This window comes from Labeo rohita, chromosome 17 (assembly GCF_022985175.1).
Source record: "Labeo rohita strain BAU-BD-2019 chromosome 17, IGBB_LRoh.1.0, whole genome shotgun sequence".
In the NCBI taxonomy this organism is placed as follows: Eukaryota; Metazoa; Chordata; class Actinopteri; order Cypriniformes; family Cyprinidae; genus Labeo; species Labeo rohita.
The window spans coordinates 35,292,568-35,314,417 of NC_066885.1; the positions used below are offsets into that span (position 1 = coordinate 35,292,568).

The 21,850-nt window shown below is 39.6% G+C and overlaps 1 protein-coding gene across 1 annotated transcript in view; it reads left to right on the forward strand.

Annotated features, from left to right (window-relative positions):
- Positions 1–482: 482 nt before the first annotated feature.
- The window catches only part of spred1 (sprouty related EVH1 domain containing 1), a 30,486-nt gene continuing 9,118 nt past the window's right edge, over positions 483–21,850 (forward strand). Inside the window, 3 exon segments of the mRNA XM_051133599.1 lie at positions 483–2,873; positions 18,260–18,440; positions 19,236–19,404. Of these exon segments, the coding sequence (XP_050989556.1) occupies positions 2,845–2,873; positions 18,260–18,440; positions 19,236–19,404 (379 nt within the window). The 5' untranslated portion in view covers positions 483–2,844.

Below are 21,850 nucleotides of genomic sequence, written 5' to 3' on the forward strand. Positions count from 1 at the left end.
ATCCCACTGCGTTCTGATTGGCAAACAGCCATTCTGCAAGTTTATGCATTTTAAAAAACACTTGCGTTATAAGTGAAGCTAAATACACTGTATGATGAATAAATCTCCTACTACACACTGCACACGTCGATGGCGCGTTACGGCTCTGACACGGCCACCAGAGCTGATCGCAGCCACTCTAACCAATGCTTGTGTTTATACCCGCCGCGCGTTGAAGTGTCTTAGCGCTAAAGTTAGGCTAATCCCCCACCTCATCCTTACCCACCCCCCCAGCCATTAGAATTTCCGTGGGCCGGATTTAATTTAATGATACTCTAATGGACCACGCTGTGACATCACAGCACCTGGAAAACAACTGTAGTCCAGAGGAGCTGTTCCTTGTAGTTCTTGAAAAGGGATTTTTTAAAAATGAAATATCTCCATTTGGAGTGGACTTTGAGATTTGTAACTTTGTAGATCTTTTTTTATGCCCAAACATACACACCACACTAAAATTCAAAAAGTAGAAAAACAAAATAGCACCCCTTTAAGATAATTACAACATGACATGAACACACCTTTACTGCCATGGGCTATATTTAAATAAAAAAAATATATATAATGCAAAAACAAATGTCTTGCGAAAAGCCCGAAGTCAGAGGCCAAAAGTTGGCGAGGGAAAATTTCTGTTACTTTATCGCAGGTTTACATTCAGGTGTTCACAAATACAGTGACTTGACTTCATTTTGAGTAAATATGGATATGGGTATGGTACTTTCACGATGTTTGTTTTTTGACAGATGTGGTTCTGCTATTTTATCAAGTGAATGGTGTGGAGAGTATTTCAGCAGTGAGAACTCATTCACGCCTGTACTTTGGACAACCATCCAACAAATCCAAACGCCGCAAAACAGTCTGTTCCAGTGCTGCAGGTGTTCAAGAAAGAGCTTTTTGTTGTCATGTGTGCTCAAGGAGGAATTACATCTGAGACGCCTTGAAGGTGAAAAGCCGTATCTGCTTCTTCAAATCTCAACTGTGAAGACCACATGAGGAACTGTTTTATTTTTATAAAGGCAACGTTATAATAAATAGAACATTTGCTCTCGCCTGTTCGTGTCTGACTGTTCGCGATGCCGCAAAGTCTGGTTCCAAGACCAAAACCGGCGGTGGTATTTATAGCATTTTTTTTACCGAAAATGAGCCGCAGACAACAGAAGTGTTTGAGGAAGATTTGCCAAGTACATTTCAGGAAATGCTGGTCAAATGAAGCGGCGTTTTGAGCGGGTCAGCAGCAGATGTTGTCGTGCGTGCGGAGCTCAGATTGGCGTTTGGGGATTTCCATGTGACCAGTCTCAGAAGAGTCCACTTCCTCTCTCTGTGTGTCTGTGAGCCGCCGCAGCACTGCTTTTGATGAGAACAACATTAACACCGAAGTGAGAAGCCGCCAAGACCGAAGCGCTCGCACATCACGAACGACTCGGGACGTGTCGAGTGACTAAAGGTCACACGGTGAAGAAGAGGCTTCTGAAAAATTCCCAGTAGTGAAAATCCATGTCTGTGAGAATCTGAGAGTGCTCTTATTACAGTGTACAGTATATAGCTCGGCCAAAACTGATCCTTCGGTCTTTACTTGACTGAACGAATCATAAAGTAGAAAGGAACCTGCTGCGACGACGATTCGTCTCATGAAATGTGTGTGAGCGGCTTCAGCGCTGCGGCCCGAACTACAGAGAAACACAAAGCAGCTTCTTAAACAACATCCTGTCGCTATGACAACCGAGAAGAATTAAGCTCTTTCTATTTGGAGAAACTCTTACATAACCCACCACTGTATGACTAACCATTTCAATTTTACAACTCAAATCCCTATTTGATTCATATTTGGCTGGGACTCAGAACGATAATAAGTGAAATTCTGACAAACAACCAATTGCACAGACCACACATGCCGCTGATTTACTATTATCTGAGATCACTGCATGTTTTTCATCGTCGGTCCGCGGTGTGTGTGTCACCGCAAAACCATCTGGAATCAAACCCGTGAATCTCTGAGGATGTTTGGGGTCTCTGTGAAACATTTGGGCATGTTCCCACACTCTGCTCGGATCAGGAGGGTCGTGTGAGGAGTATCGCCGAGCGGATCGTGTCAGATCACACGACAGCACCGTCACTCATCTGAACTCGACCCGCGTGAGTCCTGGCGGAGGAAGAGTGCCGCGTCAGAGGCGGATGAGGATGAAGCCGGGCTGGAATGAGCGGCGGAGGGATCTGTGTTGATGCGCTCAGGCCATCCGCTCTTCCGCCCAGTTTTCCGATGTGATTCGTCTGCGCTGAAAATGGAGTTCGCGTAAAGCAGATCCCTCAAACTTCCCAGCGAGAATTCCCATCGTTCGGCACGTTAGCGCAACGCATTCCGTCCCGATTTTAGACTGTCGTCCACCTCCAGCCTTCCCGTGCGCGCTGAGGGAGCTAAAGCAGCCCGGTGTTCGTTCGATCGCTGAAATTCTGCCGTGTGAATTTATCGCCTGATCGCTTCGTGTGGATTTTCCAAACTCGCTTTCGCTGGGATTTTGGGATTTTTGTCGGGCCAGGATGAGGAAGACGCCGACAGTTTCCCCGCTGGATGTGATTTATCGCCCAGATGGGTCGAAGTGTTGCTTTCACTGCTTTCATACACCCTTCCCGTTCTGAATCCAGTGTTTTGGCTTCTCGTGCAGCATGCTCGACTGCAGATCGGATCGCTTTTTCTCAATAATGGCCTTTCGTGGTGCTTTCACCGAGAAAATGGAGATATTTGCGCTTTATTTCCCCGCCGAGAGTGCGAGCTCGATGGTATTTCCAGGATTTGCATCCCCGTGAGAAAAAATGAGCGAAGAATCAAATCCAAACAGCGAGTAAGTGCGCGCACGCACGCACACACACACACACTAGCAAATACACACAACACAGAATATGTCTGAATGTGTCCTATAAATCCACAGATGTCCGAGTGTGTGACGTTATTATATAAACTCAAGATGTCTTATTATAATATATCTTAGTTGTCTGACTGACAACTAACGTTACGAAATTGTAACAATCGTACTTGTCACTTTTTATATAATGTATGGTTGGATTATGGATACGAAAATGACCTGTTGGCGAGCTGTCAGTTGGTGCAATGAAAATACTTAATTTGTCGCTTAATAATGTATATGATGTTTTGTTATGTAATAGATGTGTGGTAAATACAGCACAGGGTTTGAGCGCTGCAGCTGATCGTCACATCTAGATGTGTTTCTGCGGAAGGCTGCCTGAGTTTATGTGCGATATGTGGGGTGTTAATGCTCAATGTAATGTTATTTACTGACATCCATTAGCGCAGTGTCCGGCCGTGTCTCAAACCCTAGTGAGTCACCTATCTAGACAGGATGTTTGCGCATGACGGGCGCGTGGAGCGCGCGGCGAGCTCAGGCCGCGCGAGCGGGTTTGACACGCAGCCTCAGAGCGCAGGGCGCCATGTTTTCTCAATCATCACAAGCCTCATTCATAAAAATGTCTAAAACACGAGACCTGACAGCAGCTTTCGCTGCTCCGCGGACGCACCGCGACGGATTTGCTGTGGATTGTGCGCTGTTTTTAGGTTTGTGGCCAGTATTTGTGCTGATGTTCCCTTCTGAAGCGCTTCTTGCTGACAGCGCGAGCGAGACGGAGCTGCGCTGGTCACGTGACCCGCCTCCATTCATAAAGAACCCGCGTGTCCATTCACTCACACACACACACACACACACACAGTGACAGTTTCCATAAATTGATTGTCGTTTTAAAAAAAAGTCAATTAATGAATCATACACTTTAATACCACACGTGGAGAATTCAAAATATCAAATGTACATACTTGGCCTTTTGGTTGTTTGCTTATTTACATATACTAACTAAATGGTATATACTATATACATATACATATACTATAATTTTTTTTTTTACTTGATAACACATTTTTAGTCCACTCTCTAAAAATGTAGATTATTTATGAATGATCATGAATTGCTATACATGAGATATATATATATATATATATATATAATTTATTTTTTATTTTTTATTTTTTTTTTATGCTGCAAATGACAGTTTTCTCCTAAGCCAGGGCACTGTTTTGCCTTTTTTTGAACTAGCATTATAATTATCAGGAAATAAATCAGTCCTTTACATGCTTTGAAACAACTGCCCAAAATGACTTTAATTGGTTGATAGATGATTGACATTTACATGAGTGCATTACTAATGAGTACTGAAGGCATTTTGCATGAAACTGTTTTAATGTACATTCAACAAACTTAATTTATTAAATGATTAACCACTGATAACTGGATGATGTTTTTCTGCGTGTGTTTTTGTGCTGTATCTGGGCTGTTTAGGCCTGTCGTCACGAGACTTCAGAAGCTTTTCATATTCCTCATTTTCTGTGCTGTCATTAGTTCACAGCAGTGACACAACTGACCTTCTCCATCAAGACGTGATATTTACCACCTTAATTGTCCAGGGGCATATGTACCTTATAAGGACCTTTTTCCCCCCCTTTTTTTGGTCTAATTATAATATTTATTAATCAAATAAATCCAGTATCAGAAGTATCATCAATCCAGTAACACAAATCTCAGTGTGTTGCTCTGACACACCAAATGATTTTGCTTTGTTGGAACTGTTTTCTGTTGCAAAATAGAGACAATAAAGACACTTTATATTGTTTTTAAAATGTAACTTACCAGTGCTTGAAATGACCAAAAAAAAAAAAAAAAGTGCCGGTACTCACCCCTATATAACTACTACTGTATATGGATCCATTCAGAATCACTAAACCTCTGACCACTGCATAATCTAAGACACCTTCAGCCAGCATTCATTATAAAACACCTGTTTTTTCTAAGCCAAAAACACCCTGAAAAGAATAATTTACTGGCATCTGGACGTAAGTCACTATTCTTTGCATTAGCGCTGTTCTGAAGTGTTTGACTTGATCCTTGGACTTTTCCAGGGGCCCGTTCTTCGTACGTCGCTAACTCAATTAGCTGGAGATTTGACTGTTGACGATTTGGCATGATCTTGGATTGTTTGGTCCTTCGATGCTCATCCCAGACTTGCTGTCATAGCAACAGGTCCTTAAGCTCGAACCTGCTCAGGAGCAGTCTTATTTCGTGTAAACAGGATTAGATTGCATTTAAGCAGAACTGATACTTAAAATCTGTCCAAACCACTACTACTTAATTACAAGAGTACTGATCCAGGGACAATCATTTAAAATAATAATATTTAAAAAATGAATTGGTCTATAATAGACACAGCCAGGTTTACTCATTAAAAAGATTTATTCGTTATAAAATAATTACTTTATAATTGTATTAGAATCATGCTATACAGATAATGTAGAGTCGTGCCTAATCTGAGTGATGACAGCTATTATGGGAGTGGTTTTATGGAGCATGAGATGCAGATAACGTGAGATCTTGGCCCTTAAGAAACTTTAATTAATGCTTAAACTAATTAATTAAACTAATTAGTTTTTGTCAGGTGTCCTTTTTGAATTCATATGATGTCATTACGTTGCTGTCTTGCCGCCAGCCAATCGCTGCATTGCTGATCATGGTTTTAAGTATCGACACATAGCCCCTTTTAAACCAACAATAACTCAATCCAGCCATCAACCATCAACAACAGGTGCGTTCGAAGAACCGAATTAGCCAGGTCATGATTAGCGCGATGACATCATCTTGGATTAGGGATGGGCGATATCTTATTGTTTGCGTTACTGGTAAAAAATTTCTCCATGATAAGAACTGGTCTTCCCGCGATAATAACGATAAAGTCTAGTTGTTAACATTTTTGTGTGGAACTGGTTTGGTCAAAACAGTGCAGTGTGACAAAAATCGTTCTGAGCCTTGAATAACGTTAACTGTACTAGTAGCAAGTGTGCGATGCAGTTTGGCATGTGTTGAGCCTGTTTACAAACCTGTTGTCCAACAAAGATATAGTTTATTGACATGTTTATTCTCCAAATTAACTTCATAACATAGTTGAGTGTTTGAAATAACATTTTGCGATCAGCCGTGGTTTCATATCACAGAATGAGGCTGAAATCGTACTATTTTATAGTATTATAAAGGCTATGTCGATTAGTATTGCATTAGAAATATACTTTATCCTTATAAAAATACCCAAGATTGCTTGAAGAACACAGGCAAACCGTATATTGAATCAATCGTATGTTTATTGTCTTCAGGTTTCCTCTATCTGCATTTTATTCAGCTACAGCAATAACTGGATTAGAGATTCCTGACGCGTCGTCAGTACTATTACTTCTGCTATAAAGTAACTCCAGCTTCCGAATGTGAAAGATCTTTATTGCCAAGTGTGTTTCACACACAAGGAATTCATGTCAATGTTAGGAGCTTCCAGTACAGAAAGTACAAACAATTGAATTCACATTCCAGTGAATTAAACAGTAGACTCAGTAATGCCCACAACACCCTATTTTGGGTAAAAATAGGAAAGATAATACTTTTCTTTAAAGAAACAGGATTTCCCTGAATTATCGTCATTGATATCATTATCGCAATAAATACCAGAAATTATCGTGATGAATTTTTAAGCCCATATCGCCCATCCCTATCTTGGATGTGTCATTTGTTCTCGGATGTAATAAGCGACGTACGAAGAAGTAGTAGTTTACCGGTTTAAAATGATGTGATGGCAAAAACCTGCTTCGTTTCATTTTTAAGGTATTGTTTTCGTTTTAATGTACTGATTCGATAGCCCGCTCTCATGAACGCACAATTATCTGTTTGTATTTGGTGTGCTATTCATACACTGAAATTGGCTTTGATGTGCATATAACACGTGCATATGATGTATATGATTATATGTTTCACGTGTATACGATATGCAGTTTTTTTTGGCGTGAATATAATGCGCATTTACCCCACACCCCTAATCCTACCCAGTGCGTATCATACACCAAAGTCAGTGTATTTGTGTAAATAGTACAACAAATTGAAACAGAAAATTGTGCACTTTCCTGAGATCAGGTGACAGCCCCTGAGGTAGACGACTCAACTAGTATTCATTCACGTGCTTTGTCGAGATGTCGAGAGGTGACCCCTCCTGGTGGTGATGTATATAGTGTCATTTCTGTTCACTCAGACACTGACGCTTCGACGCCGATTACCGGCAACACGTCAGAAGTGCTGATACGCACAAAAAAGTGCCGGGACGCTAGTTTTTCCTCAGTGAGCTCATAATTTCTTTACAAGTGAATGACATGCTTGACAATGTCAGCTCAAAAAACAAGGGCAATATCGTCATGGACAACGAGTATCGCACAGACTTAGCTGACGTTATGAAGCGGCTTCATATCGTAAGAGCTTCTGTTTGTCTGAATGGATCTTTGACTCGTCTGTCCAGAGCTCATGGGTCCAGCGGTCCCGTTCCTCACAGTTGCTTTTTTTTCTCCTCTCCGAGCTCCGTGTAGAGCAGGTTTCTGATGCCTGTAGATCTCATGATGACATGCTGATGTTTGGCTTCTGCGATCACATCTGTACTGCTCTGAATGATGTGAAACGAGTCCAAGCGTACATCTGATCAGGAACTGAAACGAAAAATATCAGTTAAAAATAAAATCTGAACTGAATTGGTCTGAATAATGACTGAAGAACTTCACTCAGTTATTGAACAGCACTGAATCAACATTGAATTAACTTGAGCTGAATAATTTGATTCAGCCATTTTCCTGTTATTACCATGAAGCTGTTTTGAAACAGCAGAAAGTGCAGAAATAAATGTGACTTGACTTCAGGAGAAAATACAAACACAAATATGTGTTATATTTCTAAAAATGCATTTGAGACATCACACATGCACAGCTAGAAGATTCACATGGTAAGTGTTCGTAACTCTCTGATCTCAGGCCTGTTGTGATTGTTTTAGTGTCTCTTGAAGTTCACTTTTAATGTTAGTGTGATGTTTTTGTATGAAAAGTGTCGTGTCTGCAGTACGTGATGATTTGCAGCCTCGATCTGATCTTGTGTCAGTGACGCTGTATAGAGACTGTGCTGATCGCTGACAGTCAGCGCTGCTCGCAGGTGATGATACTGCAGTGAGGACGAGTCCTGCTGAAACGCACAGTTTTGATCAGTGACCTCTGATGTGTCAGAAGGTCACAGCAGGTGTGATTGCTCATGATGTGATTGATGCCTAGATCATTCCACTGCTGCTTCTCTGTCAAAGGATCTGTTCTTGAGACCAGTTCTCATCTAGAGAGCAGGAACTACTATTTTATAGATGTTGTAACTGGATGAGATTAGTGGAGTCCACACTACATGACAGATTTGTGCAGCAGTTTACAGTCATAGTCGTGAAAGTCAGAATCATGACAGAAATCACACAGTGTGACGGACACCGACTCTGATGTTTGAGCTTCAGACTCCGATTCCATCCTGTCAGATGATATCAGACATGTTTGATGGTTTTAGAGCTGCTAATGATTATTTTTATTGTTGACTAATCTATTGATTATTTTCAATTAATCTATTGATTATTTTCTTATCAGTTGATGAATTCTTTTGTTAAACTATAAATACATAATAACAGTAACTTCTGCTATTAATCTTTTAATATTTTACTGAAACGTTTTTTCATAATTAATATTTTACAAAAATAATAACAGAAAGAAAATAATAACTATAATAATAACAAGAAAAGAGAGAAAAAGAAAGAAATAACAATAAATAATAATTAAAAAGAAGAAAGAAAGGAAGCAAGAAAGAGAAAAAGAAAGGGCAGTGATACAGTCGGTAGAAATGTACATTATGGCTGCATTCAGAGTTACTGTTTGGGACTGACAGCAGTTGCTTACAGGCGAGAGACTTGAAGTATTTTATTTATTCAGCAGATTAAAACATCTGCTTGAATACTAGGGATGCAACAACACAGTTAGTCCATGGTTCAGTATGTACCTCGGTTTTTAACCACGGTTTTCAGTTCGGTTTGGTTCTGATAGCCTCCCACATCAAGTGTGTTTTTTTTTTTTTTTGTTTGTTTGTTTTTTTGCACTAATTAAGAACAAAATACTCCTGTAAACCTCTGTAGACTGGAAAAAGCATGGATTATTACATGTCTGCTTAATTTTTCTTTTGAGAGAGGTATTATTTTTCTGATTTTTACGCAAAATAGGATGGGTTTCATTCATACTGGACGCCAGAGGACGCCCTCGAGCAGAAAATCCACATATGTGTCAAAGAGAAACACTGATGACGTTCCAGCCAGGAAATCTCTCATATGGATAAAGGCATCGCTGTTGCTGTAACTGAATTAGGGCCCTATGAAAACCATTTTACTTCTTTCCAAATTTCATTTTTTTCCATTTTAATTTTTCTCAACTCCTTTTTAATGGTAAATTAAGTTTTATGAATCAAAGAGCATGTCTAATTAATTAAAATCGTGAAACTTATACAATTTCACATCAATTTAATAAAGGTTTAACAAAAATGACATGTTTAGGGCCATGTTTATGTTTTATTGTTATCAAATTCTGTGTTTTATCATGCCTAATTATTTGAATGCATACTTCATTTATTCAAATTTATTCTTAACATTTTTTACCCTTTCTGTGTTGTGTATTTAAAGTGTTCTCGTTATCAAATGAAGGCATAAAACATTAATTTCATTTATCTTTTAATTATTGGAAATTAAGCAAACTAAACTTTTTTTTTTTTTTTTTTTGGGCAAACAAAGGTGGGATTTACTATTAAAATTAAAACATGGAAAAAATGTTGTTGTGTGATTATACCCTAAAAAAGGTTTGTTTTATTTTAGTAGTAGTAGTAATAGTAATAATACATTTCTGGCACAGTGTTTTCAAGTTAAACCAGACTTTTATTTTGACAGGTTGCCGTGTCTATCTTTACATTTCTGTGTGTGTATGATATGATGCTAGTTTTCATAAAATGGAACGGTCAAATGCTGAAATCACCGTGAGCGTCACGCGCGTAATTCAGTGTGTGTAGTAAACAAAAGCGCTCGTCTGCTGCATTCATTAAAACACGCAGAACATGCAGGATTCACATTTAAATGGTATTTTTACGGCGTAATATTTACAGATACTAGTCCATATTGCGGTTTGATTTAAATGTAATGACCTACTTTTGATTAATTCAAACTTTGACAAATTCTGTGACATTTCGCGTTATTCAGTAAATTCCGTTTTTATGACTGGATTCCACGATTCCGTCCAAGCCATTGCTAATGAACATACAGTATAGAATATATTGTCTACCTCATTCTATGATAAGAAGCCACATCAGATCACAAAAGGAAGTTATTTTCAAAAATAAGTTAGAATGTTTTGTTTTGTTGGACAACAAGTTTAGAAATGCTTATCATTGCATTTCATTAGAAGGGAAGATGCTCTGAAAGTGCTGTTTTTTTTCAAAGATGAACGGGGAGGCGTTTCCTCATCTCAGCACGTGAAATCACGGCCATTCGATTCGATATTATATTGAGTGTTGTGACATCTTTATTGAATAAGTACCTGTATGAACGAACCAACCCGATCTCATGAAAGTGTGTGTAAATGAAGTGAAGCTCATGAGATGTGAGCTGATCATCTCTGTGTTTTCTACAGAAACAGCATCTGATTCTTCCTGAATTCTCTTTGAGCTCGAGTGTTTGACATGTAGGAACACAATCACATGTGTGAGCTGACAAACTCTTGGAAAACAGGAAGGATCGTGGGTGTGTGGGTGTGTGTCTCCACACACGTATGTATGTATTTGTGTGTGTGACAAAGGAAGTTTGTGATGTCTCAGTTGATGAGTCACTTTACTGCTGGTTTTACTGCAGATGAGTTACTCATGGTGAAACACTGCAGAATAACACTGTAAAATAAATAAGTCATTGGCATTTGGTTATGTAATCTAGACTGAGTAAAACATTAATTAATAGCTCTGATCAGAGGGACTCTTAAAGGAATAGTCCAGCCGAAAATGAAAATCTGCTCACCCTCAGGTCAGCCGAAATGTGGAGGAGTTTTACTTTCCTTTCCATTTGGAAGTGTGCAGCATTCCTTCATGTGGTCATCAATAGATCCTCTGCAGTAAATGGGTGCCGTCAGAATGAGAGCCTAAACGGCTGATAGTTCAACATGGACAACCCTTATTTGAAAAATGTCCATGCTGGAGATGTTTTAATTTTCATATATACAGTCCAGTGCAAAAGTCATGGTTGTTATTCCATCTGAAGCGATGCTAAAACTGTAGTTGGTTACATTTTTGATTAGAGTCATTTTTGAGTGTTTAACCACATCGGTTGTGTTGGTCTCATTCTAACAGCACATGTTGATGTTCAGCTCTACATAAAGAGCATTTGGAAAGTGTACTCTAGACTCCGTCAAAGCCTTCAGTCGGTCTGTTCTCGCTGTCACATCAGAGTTGAGTGGCAAGTGTTTGTGCTGATTTTGTGTGTATTACATTAGCGTCGGGTCAACGGTCTGTGACTGAGAGCAGGTTTTCAGTGCGACCGACTGTCCAGAATAGTCGGTACACCTAAAAACATGATGATCACTCAGTCCAGGACGGTGTGTTTGCAGTGCTCTGCTGTAGCGACTGTGTGTCACCGAGTTCAGCTGAACACTAAAGGACCCGTTAGAGAACAGTGGATGACATAACACAAACATCACGCTCACCCTGCTGATTCTTTCTGGAGGATGTTCCCAATGGTTTTGCAGAGTGTGGTCTTGCAGAAATGTCATCTGATCAGTTTGCTTTATAATGGTTGTTGTGTTGAGGATGAGTTATTGGGTGTGTTCAGGACTCTGGGCTGGAGGTGCTCTCGCTCTCACGCAGATGAAAAGAGCAGCTCGTCCACAAACACACAAGCACACGTTCAGGCATCATGTCATGAGGAGCAGGAGGGGCTCCTCCTCGTCTCACTCCTGCTCCCTGTGTCTTGTCTTTCACGCCTGGGTCTGTGAACACCGTTCTCTTCACACGTGACTGTTGGTTTGAAGTTAGTGTCCTCATTGAGGCCAGACATGTCTGGATGTTTTGACGGTCTGCGGTTCATGTCATTTTGGTCTGATGGAGATCCACTGACCTTCTGAAAGTGCGGTTTGTCTTCTGAATGTTGGACCGGCTGAACTGTCATTTGGTTTCCACTGTAAGTCGAGTGTCTGAAACGGGTGAACGAGCAGTAATTACTGTCAGCGGCACTCGATGTAAACGTTCGTTTATCTGCCGGATGAGAGAACTCCCTTTCGTGGCAAGTCTGTTCACGTGTCCTCATCTTAACCCACCGCCTCCCCAGCACCACCTGCCTACATCTGTGACGGGGATCTTCCTCTGTGTAGCAGCAGCATGTTTCCCTTTAATCTTAGGATCTTAGGTCTGCCAAAACCAAACCTGTGCACACTCTCTTTACACTAATAAAGGTTTTACACTCTATCCTGAGAGTTGTAATGACAGAAACAGAGTTAAATAGCGTATATATTTCTGACTGGTCCTGCAAATGCACAGGTGCAGCTCTAAGCGTGCATCTCACCGACTGTTTCTATGGCAATTGGAACTTCAAAGTGACCAATTATCAATTGGCTCTTTTATTTAAAAGGCGGGACTTAAGGCCCGGTCCCACCAAGGACCGTAACCGTAATGATAAAGGTATAGTTTTATAGTCAGGGGTGCACATAAGGTTTTTAGCCTGGTTTTCATTAGAGTACCTGGAGATTTGGTTTGGTTCTCACACTGCACATGGAGTGACCGATTAAATAAAACTATTAAAAAATAATAATATCATTGGACTTTATTTTTTTTTTTTTTTTTTTTTTTGTTAATCATTTTCAAACCTAAAATTAGTAAGCTTTTTATTTTGGCGGCTTGCCGTGAAGCAAGTATACACGCTACCGGGTTTAGTGCTTCTGATTGAATGGTGTTCAGTGAGGAGAGTCAAGGCTGGAATACACTACAGGACTTTTAAAATCTGAACAGATTTTTAAAACACCACTTTGTAAATGGTGACAGGAAAACTGGCCATCATACACTACGCGACTGAGGATCACACACTAGCAGACCAATCACAACAAACTCACGCAGAAACGAACCTTTTTGCTAGGAGACGCATGACAAACGAAAACAATATGTGTTCTAAAATTGGCTGAAAATATCAAACATGTTTGATGTTCTCTGACTGGATGGATTCAGAGTATGAAGCTAAAAAATGGGAGTCTGTGACCATAATACACTACGTGATTTTTCTATGGAATCTGTCAACTCAAATCTGCGACTGGCTCTGACTTTCAGCAACTAGTGTCAGCTTCTGCAGACTGTGAATCAGCGGAAAATCGGGGCAAAAATCGTCACATTTTTGCATCATTCTTTGAAAACGGCAACAAATTGCCCAGAATTATGCTTTCAGTTCTAATAGAAATCTTATACAATATCCCAAGTTGTCAATCTAAAATGGTAATTGTGCATTAACAGCTGTCAACCGTGTCAGTACACAAATGCTCGCTCTGAACTGTTTATAGATACAGCTCTACACCGCTATGGCCAAAGGGACATGGAGGAACAATGTCGTTGGAGTCACTGTAACAGCGATTCATCAATACTCATCCAACGGTAATAATGCTGCAACAGAGAGTCTGAAGGAGCTCTGGTGATTGTTTTCTTCTTCTTCTTGTTATGATTTACTAATGTTTGGCACTATTAGTAGATGGTAATTAGTTGCCATTCGATTATTACCATACCGCTGTTTTCAGTTATTAATTTCTAATAGGGCTGGCAGAAGATTAATCACGAAATAAAAATTTGTCTAATATATGTGTGTGTGTACTGTGTGTCATTATTATTTATATATAAATACAAGCACATACATGTATGTATTTAAGAAATATTTACAAGTATTCATATATGTATTTATTGTAATTTGTATATAATTTCTATTGTATATAAATAAAACTATGTTGTAAATAAATAACATATTTCTCTTAAATATATACATTAATTTGTGTGTATTTATATATACATCATAATTACACACAGTGCGCACACATACAGTCATGTGAAGAAGTTAGGACACCCTACTGAATTCCATGGTTTTCCGTATCAGCACATCATTAAAACAAAACTGGTCCTTGGCCGCTCTTAAAATTTAAAAAATAAAACCTCAGATGAACAATAACACATGACAAATTGCACCGTGTCATTATTTACTGAACAAAAATAAAGCCAAAATGGAAAAGCCATGTGTGACAAAGTTAGGACACCCTTACTGTTAACATTGAGGGTAAATAACAGTCAAATACCTTTGATTAACTGATCATCAGCAAGTCTGAGCGCCTCTATAAAGGCATAAGCTTTGGCAGTTTGCTGGTCTGGAGCCTTCAGGTGTGTGTTAACACACTGCCAAGGAGGTAAGACATCAGCAATCATCTTAGAGAAGCAATTGTTGCTGCCATCAATCTGAGAAGAGTATTACAGCCATTTCCAAACTATTTAAAGTTTATTCACAAGTGGAAGACATTGAAAACAGACACCTCTCCTTCCAGGAGTGGACGCCCAGAAAATTCACCCCAAGATCAGACCGTGTAAAGCTCAGAGAAATGGAGGACAACCCAAGAACTACACCTCAGACTCTACAGGCCTCAGTTAACATGTTAAATGATAAAGTTCATGACAATACCATTAGAAAAATATGGGACAAAAATGGCATGTTTGGAAGACTTGGCAGAAGAAAGCCTCTTATATCTAAAAAAAACATTGCAGCACAGTTTAGGTTTGCAAAGTTGCATCAGAACAAAACACAAGTCTTCTAGAATAATGTCCTTTGAACAGACGAGACCGAAGTGGAGATGTTTGGCCATAATGCACAGCGCCAAGTCTGGTGAAAACCTAAAGAGCATATCAGCACAAACACCTCATACCAAAACACAAGCATGCTGGAGGAGGACTGATCATTTTGGGCTTGTTTTGTAGCCACAGGACCTGAGCACCTCACAGTCATTGAGTTATCCATGAACTCCTCTGTATATCAAAGTATTCTAGAGTCAAATGCGAGGTCATTAGAGGTCATCTGTCCGACATCTAAAGTTGGGCCAAAACTGGGTCATGCAACAGGACAATGATCCCAAGCACACCAGCAAATCTACAACAGAATGGCTGAAAAGAAAAGAATCAAGGTGTTGTAATAGCCCAGTCCAAGTCCAGAGCTCATCCTGACTCAAATGCTGTGGTGAGAGCTGTGCATGAGCAAATGCCCACAAACCTCAATAAACTGGACCAATGTTGAAAAGAAGAGTGGTCCAAATTCCTCCAGAACGAAGTGAGAGACTGATAAAGTCATATAGAAAATGAATGCTTCAAGTTATTGCTGCTACAGGCAGTTGACTCATAGGGTGTCCTAAGTTTGTCACACATGGTCTTTCCCTCTTGGCTGTATTTTTCTTAAATAAATAATGACACTGTGTGATATGTCATGTGATGATGTTTATCTGAGGATTTATTTTCCAAATTTTAAGACCTGATAATAATAACCAGATAATTTTTTATTATGTCCTGATACAGAAAACCATAAAATTTAATAGGGTGTCCAAACTTTTTCACATGACTGTATATTAGGCAAACTCAAACTTTTATTTTGTATGCGATTAATCGTTTGACAGCCCTAATTTCTAATTATTATAAAAATACTTTTGTATAAATATTTCTTGATCAGTCCCAGATCAGGGACGTCACTAGATCCTTTTTACCAGGACAAAATGTTACTCCTGAACGCTTGTCTGATTGTGGAGATTACTGTATATTGACTTATTTGTCGAATAATTTTCCCTGGTGATATTTCAGCAGTCTTCTCATGTGTTTCTCTCAGCTGTTCTGAACCAGAACTAGTGATTTGTGACTGAATCACTCTTTTGAGCCAATTGGTCAATCGTGTTTGTGATGCACTTTGATTCATTCAGTTCACCCACACACTGACGTGGTAATGTACCCGTCCAATGGTAGTGGTGGTTTTAGGGCGGAGCCTGGGCTGACCAATGAAATTTCGGGCTGCTGGTTGAGCTCATCTGAATTAAAGCGATAGTTCACCCAGAAATGATAGTTGTCATCATTTACGCTCCCTTAAGTTGTTCCAAACCCGTACGAGTTTCTTTCTTCGGCTGAACACAAAAGATGATATTTTGAAGAATGGTGAGAAAGAAACTCTTTTTGTTAGCTGTTGATTTCAACAGTATTTTTTCCTATTCTATTTAAGTCACTGGGCACCAGCAGCCGTTTGGCTACAGATAGTCTTCAGAATACCATCTTTAGTGTCCAACAGCAGGAAAACATGAGGGAGGCTAAGTGATGACAGAAATGTCATTTTCAGCTGAACTGACCATTTACTGTAGTTCATACATTTGTTTTAGGGGCACGTGATCATCTGTAGTGTATTTTACAGTATTGTGGCGTTGAATGTGCGGTATTTTTTTCTCTGTGTGATGCTGGTATCTTCCTTCAGACGATGTTGTGAATGAGAACGTGCTGAAGACGAGCCCTGATGACCTGCGTCTGTCTATTCGGTACATTATAAGGCGTAGAAAACACAAACATTAAATAAAGGGTGTAATATTTTTCTGTCTGCCTGTTTTTGAGATTTTTCTAGTGTGTATTATATTGCACATATTTGTTTTGTAAAATTGGAATATAGTTATTATGTAAACATTAAAAGGGGAAAATGTGTGCGTAGGCTAATGTCTTCCTGTTAAGTGATATGTTTGCTGAAAGTCAGGTCTCGCGGCTCGTTTGCAGGATGGACAGAAATGCTTTGAGGTTTATTTCGGCTTCCTCTGTGAAATATTCATCACTGCTTCCTTCTCCAAACCTCACGGGTTTAATGACTGACCCAGAGGCTGTGCCTGCGCTGACCTGTGACCTCTGCTGTTTCCGGACTGATGAAATCATCGTCAGATGAACGCCGTTTCATGTGAATATTATGAGTGTGTTTCTGCGTTTAACTGTGAGATCTGTGGTGTTTCTTCATGACTGTCTGATGAGTGAAAGAATCGACACGCTATCACAGTATTACTGACATATGGAAACAGTAGTGTGTTTTCTGAATTCAGCCTGTGTGCTGCTTCACCCGATTTATGTTTCTGGCGGTGGGTGCTCAACCCCCAGTTGCAAAATAAAATGCACGGCCTGCAAATACATTAGTTACCAAATAATACACACATTCTTTCAATGAGGGTTGCGCTTCACTAAATAAAATGATTTAATAAATACCTGTTTACAATAAGCACTTATTCGCGCGTTTACAGGGCAGTGTTTGAGGGCGCACACGTAATATCTGATCATATGGGAGAAGAAGCCCGCTGCAAGCCGAGAGGATTCGTGCTGGCACCCTGTCATACAATAATGACATTTACCATTAAAATAACGCCAAAAATGGTTTTAAATTAACTATAAAAATGAGAATAAAGTCGTTAAATCTGCAGTGCATTTCTTATTGCTTAAAATTAACGGGTTATCTGGCGTTTTTTCATGAGTGCTCGATAATTTCCGTGGGGATTGGCGCCTGTGCCCTTAGCACACTTTTAATACATTCGCCGACTTTTCACACAAAACCAAACTACTCTGCGTGCCGTGCGCAAATGAGACTGTTACTTAAAACTGTTCTTTATGCTGTGTTGTATTTATTTATCATCAGTTGTTCAAATCACGGCAGTCAAATACGGTTTTAATGATAATTAAAATATGAAACGGTAATACTAACCGTGGGGAATTTTATCATGATTTATTGTCAAACCGGTAATCGTTACACCCCTAAACTAGTATACCGCTAAATGAGGCGCTCCAATCTGAAACTGGTTTGGTCAAAACTGTGCAGTGCGACAAAAACTGGTCTGAGCCTTGAATAATGTTAACTGTACTAGTAGCAAGTGTGCTATGCAGTTTTAGATTGTTTGAAGAGCTCAGACAAACCATATACAAGTGTTTTTTTTTTTGTTGTTTTTTTTAATAGCAGCTAATGACTCCTCGTTTTGTTTTGTTTTTTTTTTTGTCTGGAGCCCAGATAAGTATATTGTAAATGAAGTACGCACTAGTTAAGTGTGACCTATGGTTGGTTCTTTGTGGTGGTGTTGTGTGTCATTTGTTTGTGGTTTTTGTGTGAGAATCAGACAAAAGGTTTAGGGGTAGAGATAATAAACCAGACACGTGTCTGTCCGTCTGTGGACTGTGTCAGTGTTTCATGACGTGTGTGTTGTGCTCCTGTCCCGCAGTGAGAGTTACGCGCGTGTGAGAGCGGTGGTCATGACTCGCGATGACTCCAGCGGCGGATGGCTTCCTCTGGGCGCCGGCGGCCTCAGCTGTGTCACCGTGCACAAGGTCAGCCGGACGGAGGCCGACGGCACCAGCGGAGCGGATTTCCTCATCCACGGAGAGCGGCTCAAAGACAAAACGGTAACGTGACATCATCATCCTCCTCACTGTGACCTCACACACTCACAGGAAGAGTTTGTTTGACGCTTCTGCACGGTGATGGTGGAACTGCATTCAGCGGTTTTTAATGAGAAAATCCCAAATTCATTCTTAGAGATTACTGAGGCATTTCTAAGTAATGTAAAGCTAATATAAAATAAGATAAAGTGATATAAATAATATATGATTGTCCAGGAGCCGGTCACAGTGACACATGCAGACAGATGTCTGTCCTGATTAATTTCCTGTTTCTCGTGGCCTGAGCGCTGTGTTGTGAAAACACTGATGCCAGTTCAGAATGAAGCAGAACCACAACTCAACATCGAACATCAGCCGATATACATCCGCTTTCTTTTACTGTCATCTTTAAGTTGACGTGCCATTTTTATTGGAAAAATATTGGATTAGTAGAATGTCTAAATAAAGTGTTAAATTGGTTTTTAGTTTTGTTTATTGTATTTGATTTATTTTAAAGATTTAGTCGTTTAGATCTGTCTTTCTACCGTTTTTATTAGGCTTTTTTTTATGTCTGTAATTTTCATGAATTTTTTATTTAGAACTTGTTGCCTTGGCAGCTACCAGAAATTAAGTTAGAAAATACATATATTATATACAAAATATACAATAATTATTTTATCTTATTATTTATTACTTTTTAATAGTTAACTATAATAATCCTGACTTGATGTGGTGTTGTAAGGATGTGCTGTGAGGTTGGTTTCATTCCTTAAGCGCGGTCGGTCTGTGTGAGTAACGAGGTGTTGTTCTGGTCTTCAGGTGCTGCTGGACTGCGTCATCAGGAGGGATCTGGTGTACAATAAGGTCAATCCCATCTTCCACCACTGGAGGATCGGCAACATGAAGTTCGGCCTGACCTTCCAGAGCCCAGCGGACGCCCGGGCCTTCGACCGCGGGATACGGCGAGCCATGGAGGACATTAAACAAGGTGAGCGTCCCGCAGGAGCGGCTGAATCTGAACGGCAGCGTCAGCGGTGTGACGTCAGCTCTGTGGTCAGCGCGTTTGTCGGGAAGACCCTCATCCCTCCTCATGAGACGCAGACGATCTCATTTAATGTTACTCTTGATGAGTTTGTATTCCTGAAACGCAGTGTTGAAATCACTCTGTGATAATCACACTTCAGTCAGAAACACATCCACAGAATCACCGTGTCAGACGGGTCCTGTCCTCTCTTTTCCTCCTCAAACGACATCGAATTGATCTGAATAATGACTAATGTGTAGAGCTGCTTTACAGCTGAGATTGAATATTTTTTGTAATTGATGAATTTTACAACATTAACACTGTTGTTTTCCTCTTTATTAATGTGAAGCTGCTTTGAAACGGTCTGTATTGCATAAAACGCTGTAGTCGCATTTATTCCTATTGTTGTTTATACAGTACAGGTTGATTTGAACCAGCTTCATAATAAATGAACCATCAATGATGAACCGCATTCAGATAGTGTTATCTGTTACATGTTGAGTTTGTTTTTAAATCAGACGCCGGTGTTTGTCAAAGTCTGCTGCGTGTTTCTGTGACGCGCGCGCGTGTGTGTGTCCAGGTTACTGTCTTTAGTTCACACACTCTCAGCTCCACGTGATGGCGTCACGGCTCGGCGTCGCGTCCTGACGTCAGCGCTCGTTTGCTGAAGTGGAATTTTCCAGTGTGTGTTGTGTAACGGAGCGCAGCTTCTTCAGTATTCCTGCTGCATGACTCCAGACTGCAGCCTGCCTGCTCTCAGGAGCCTGTTTCTGTGGCAACCGGGACACAGCGCTGCTGGACGCGTCATGACAACACACACACTCATACACATATAACACACTCACACACACACACACACTCATACACAAATAACACACATATAACACACTCACACACACACACGACACTAGTGGTCACCTGATGTGCATGTTTTGATGGCTGATGCCAATCTTACTGAAATCTTAAGTACATTTTTCAACAATTTAACTTTACATTTGCATGTTTAACATTTTAGAATTTCAGTTAATGATCACATGACGTGCATTTAAATAGGTGAAATCTATATATTTTTAATATTTAATAATTTAATGTTTTTAGTAGTTGTTTTGATTTTGTAGCTGGACTTTAAAATGGACTCAAACCTCAATTTAGGTCTCATTTATGAAACGAGCGTACGACAGAAAATTTGGCGTACGGTCGTTTCTACGCAAAACTTGGAATCTATCAATATGGACGCGAGCGGCGGCTACGATCAAATCTCACGTCAGGTCTGAGCTCGAGCACGCAAGTTTTTGAGTTAGCCTGAATTTGTGTGCAGCGTAGAGAGTTTTGGAGAATTTTATAATGACAGCATTTTGTTCATTTAGATTATTTTCCTGACCGACAAACAAAGCTTTTTTAGTTTTTTTAGGGCGTTAAATTTATATGCACAAATAGCAGCACAAACAACAGACCGTGAGGATTCACACATCGTCACATCACACACCTGCTGCACTTCAGTGAACGGAGAAAAACAGAAATTATAGAAGGAATAAAATAAATGGGTCTAGACAACACAAAATATATTTCGTATTTGTGATACTCTTAATGCATTTTATTTATATCTTTACTTGAATGTAACTGATCACGCAGGCGCCTCACACACACACACACACACACACTCACAACTTCACATTTCAGCCATTAATGAAACTAAAATACAGTCAACCAAACATAAACGTTTCACTGCTCAATCTAAAAGGTCTGCTGTAAAATTCAGATTAAAGTGCAGCACCAAAATAAACATTTTTGCGCATGTGAAGGATGATTTACGTGGATGTTAGAATGCACATGAAGTACAAACTACTTGTTTATATCATGGATAATAGTTTTTTATGTCTAAATATTTATTTTATTTTTTATTTTGCATTTCAACATCATCAAGAATAATAGTTTAGCACAAATGTTACATGGCAAATAATGGAAACATTTGGATGTGGATGAGAGGCTTGTGAACCCAGTGCCATATAGTTTCGTTCACTCATTTATTCATTTTAGCTCAATGTTTGTATTCTGTTTTCACTATAGTTGAGTGTGTTTTACTTTATAGTTGAATATAAAATTTTATAGCTACTCGTTTTTCATTCTTGTTCTGTAATACCGTTCAGTTTAAAGGGTTTGTTGTGGATTAGAGGAACTAAATAGGCTGTTGATGTTTACAAATGTTTCGTTATATTTATTGGTATTTAATATACATACTTTATAAATGAATGCTAGTTTGCAAATATGTTAAAGGTTAAAGGGTGTTTTTTAGAGTAAGATCAATTTCTCTTTCATGAGTTTACTTCCTCTTTTTGGCCGGGTTTCGTTTCTCCGTGTCGTAAAGGAGAATAGGGGCAAGGCTTCGAAACCGAGGTGTTTTTAGGGGTGT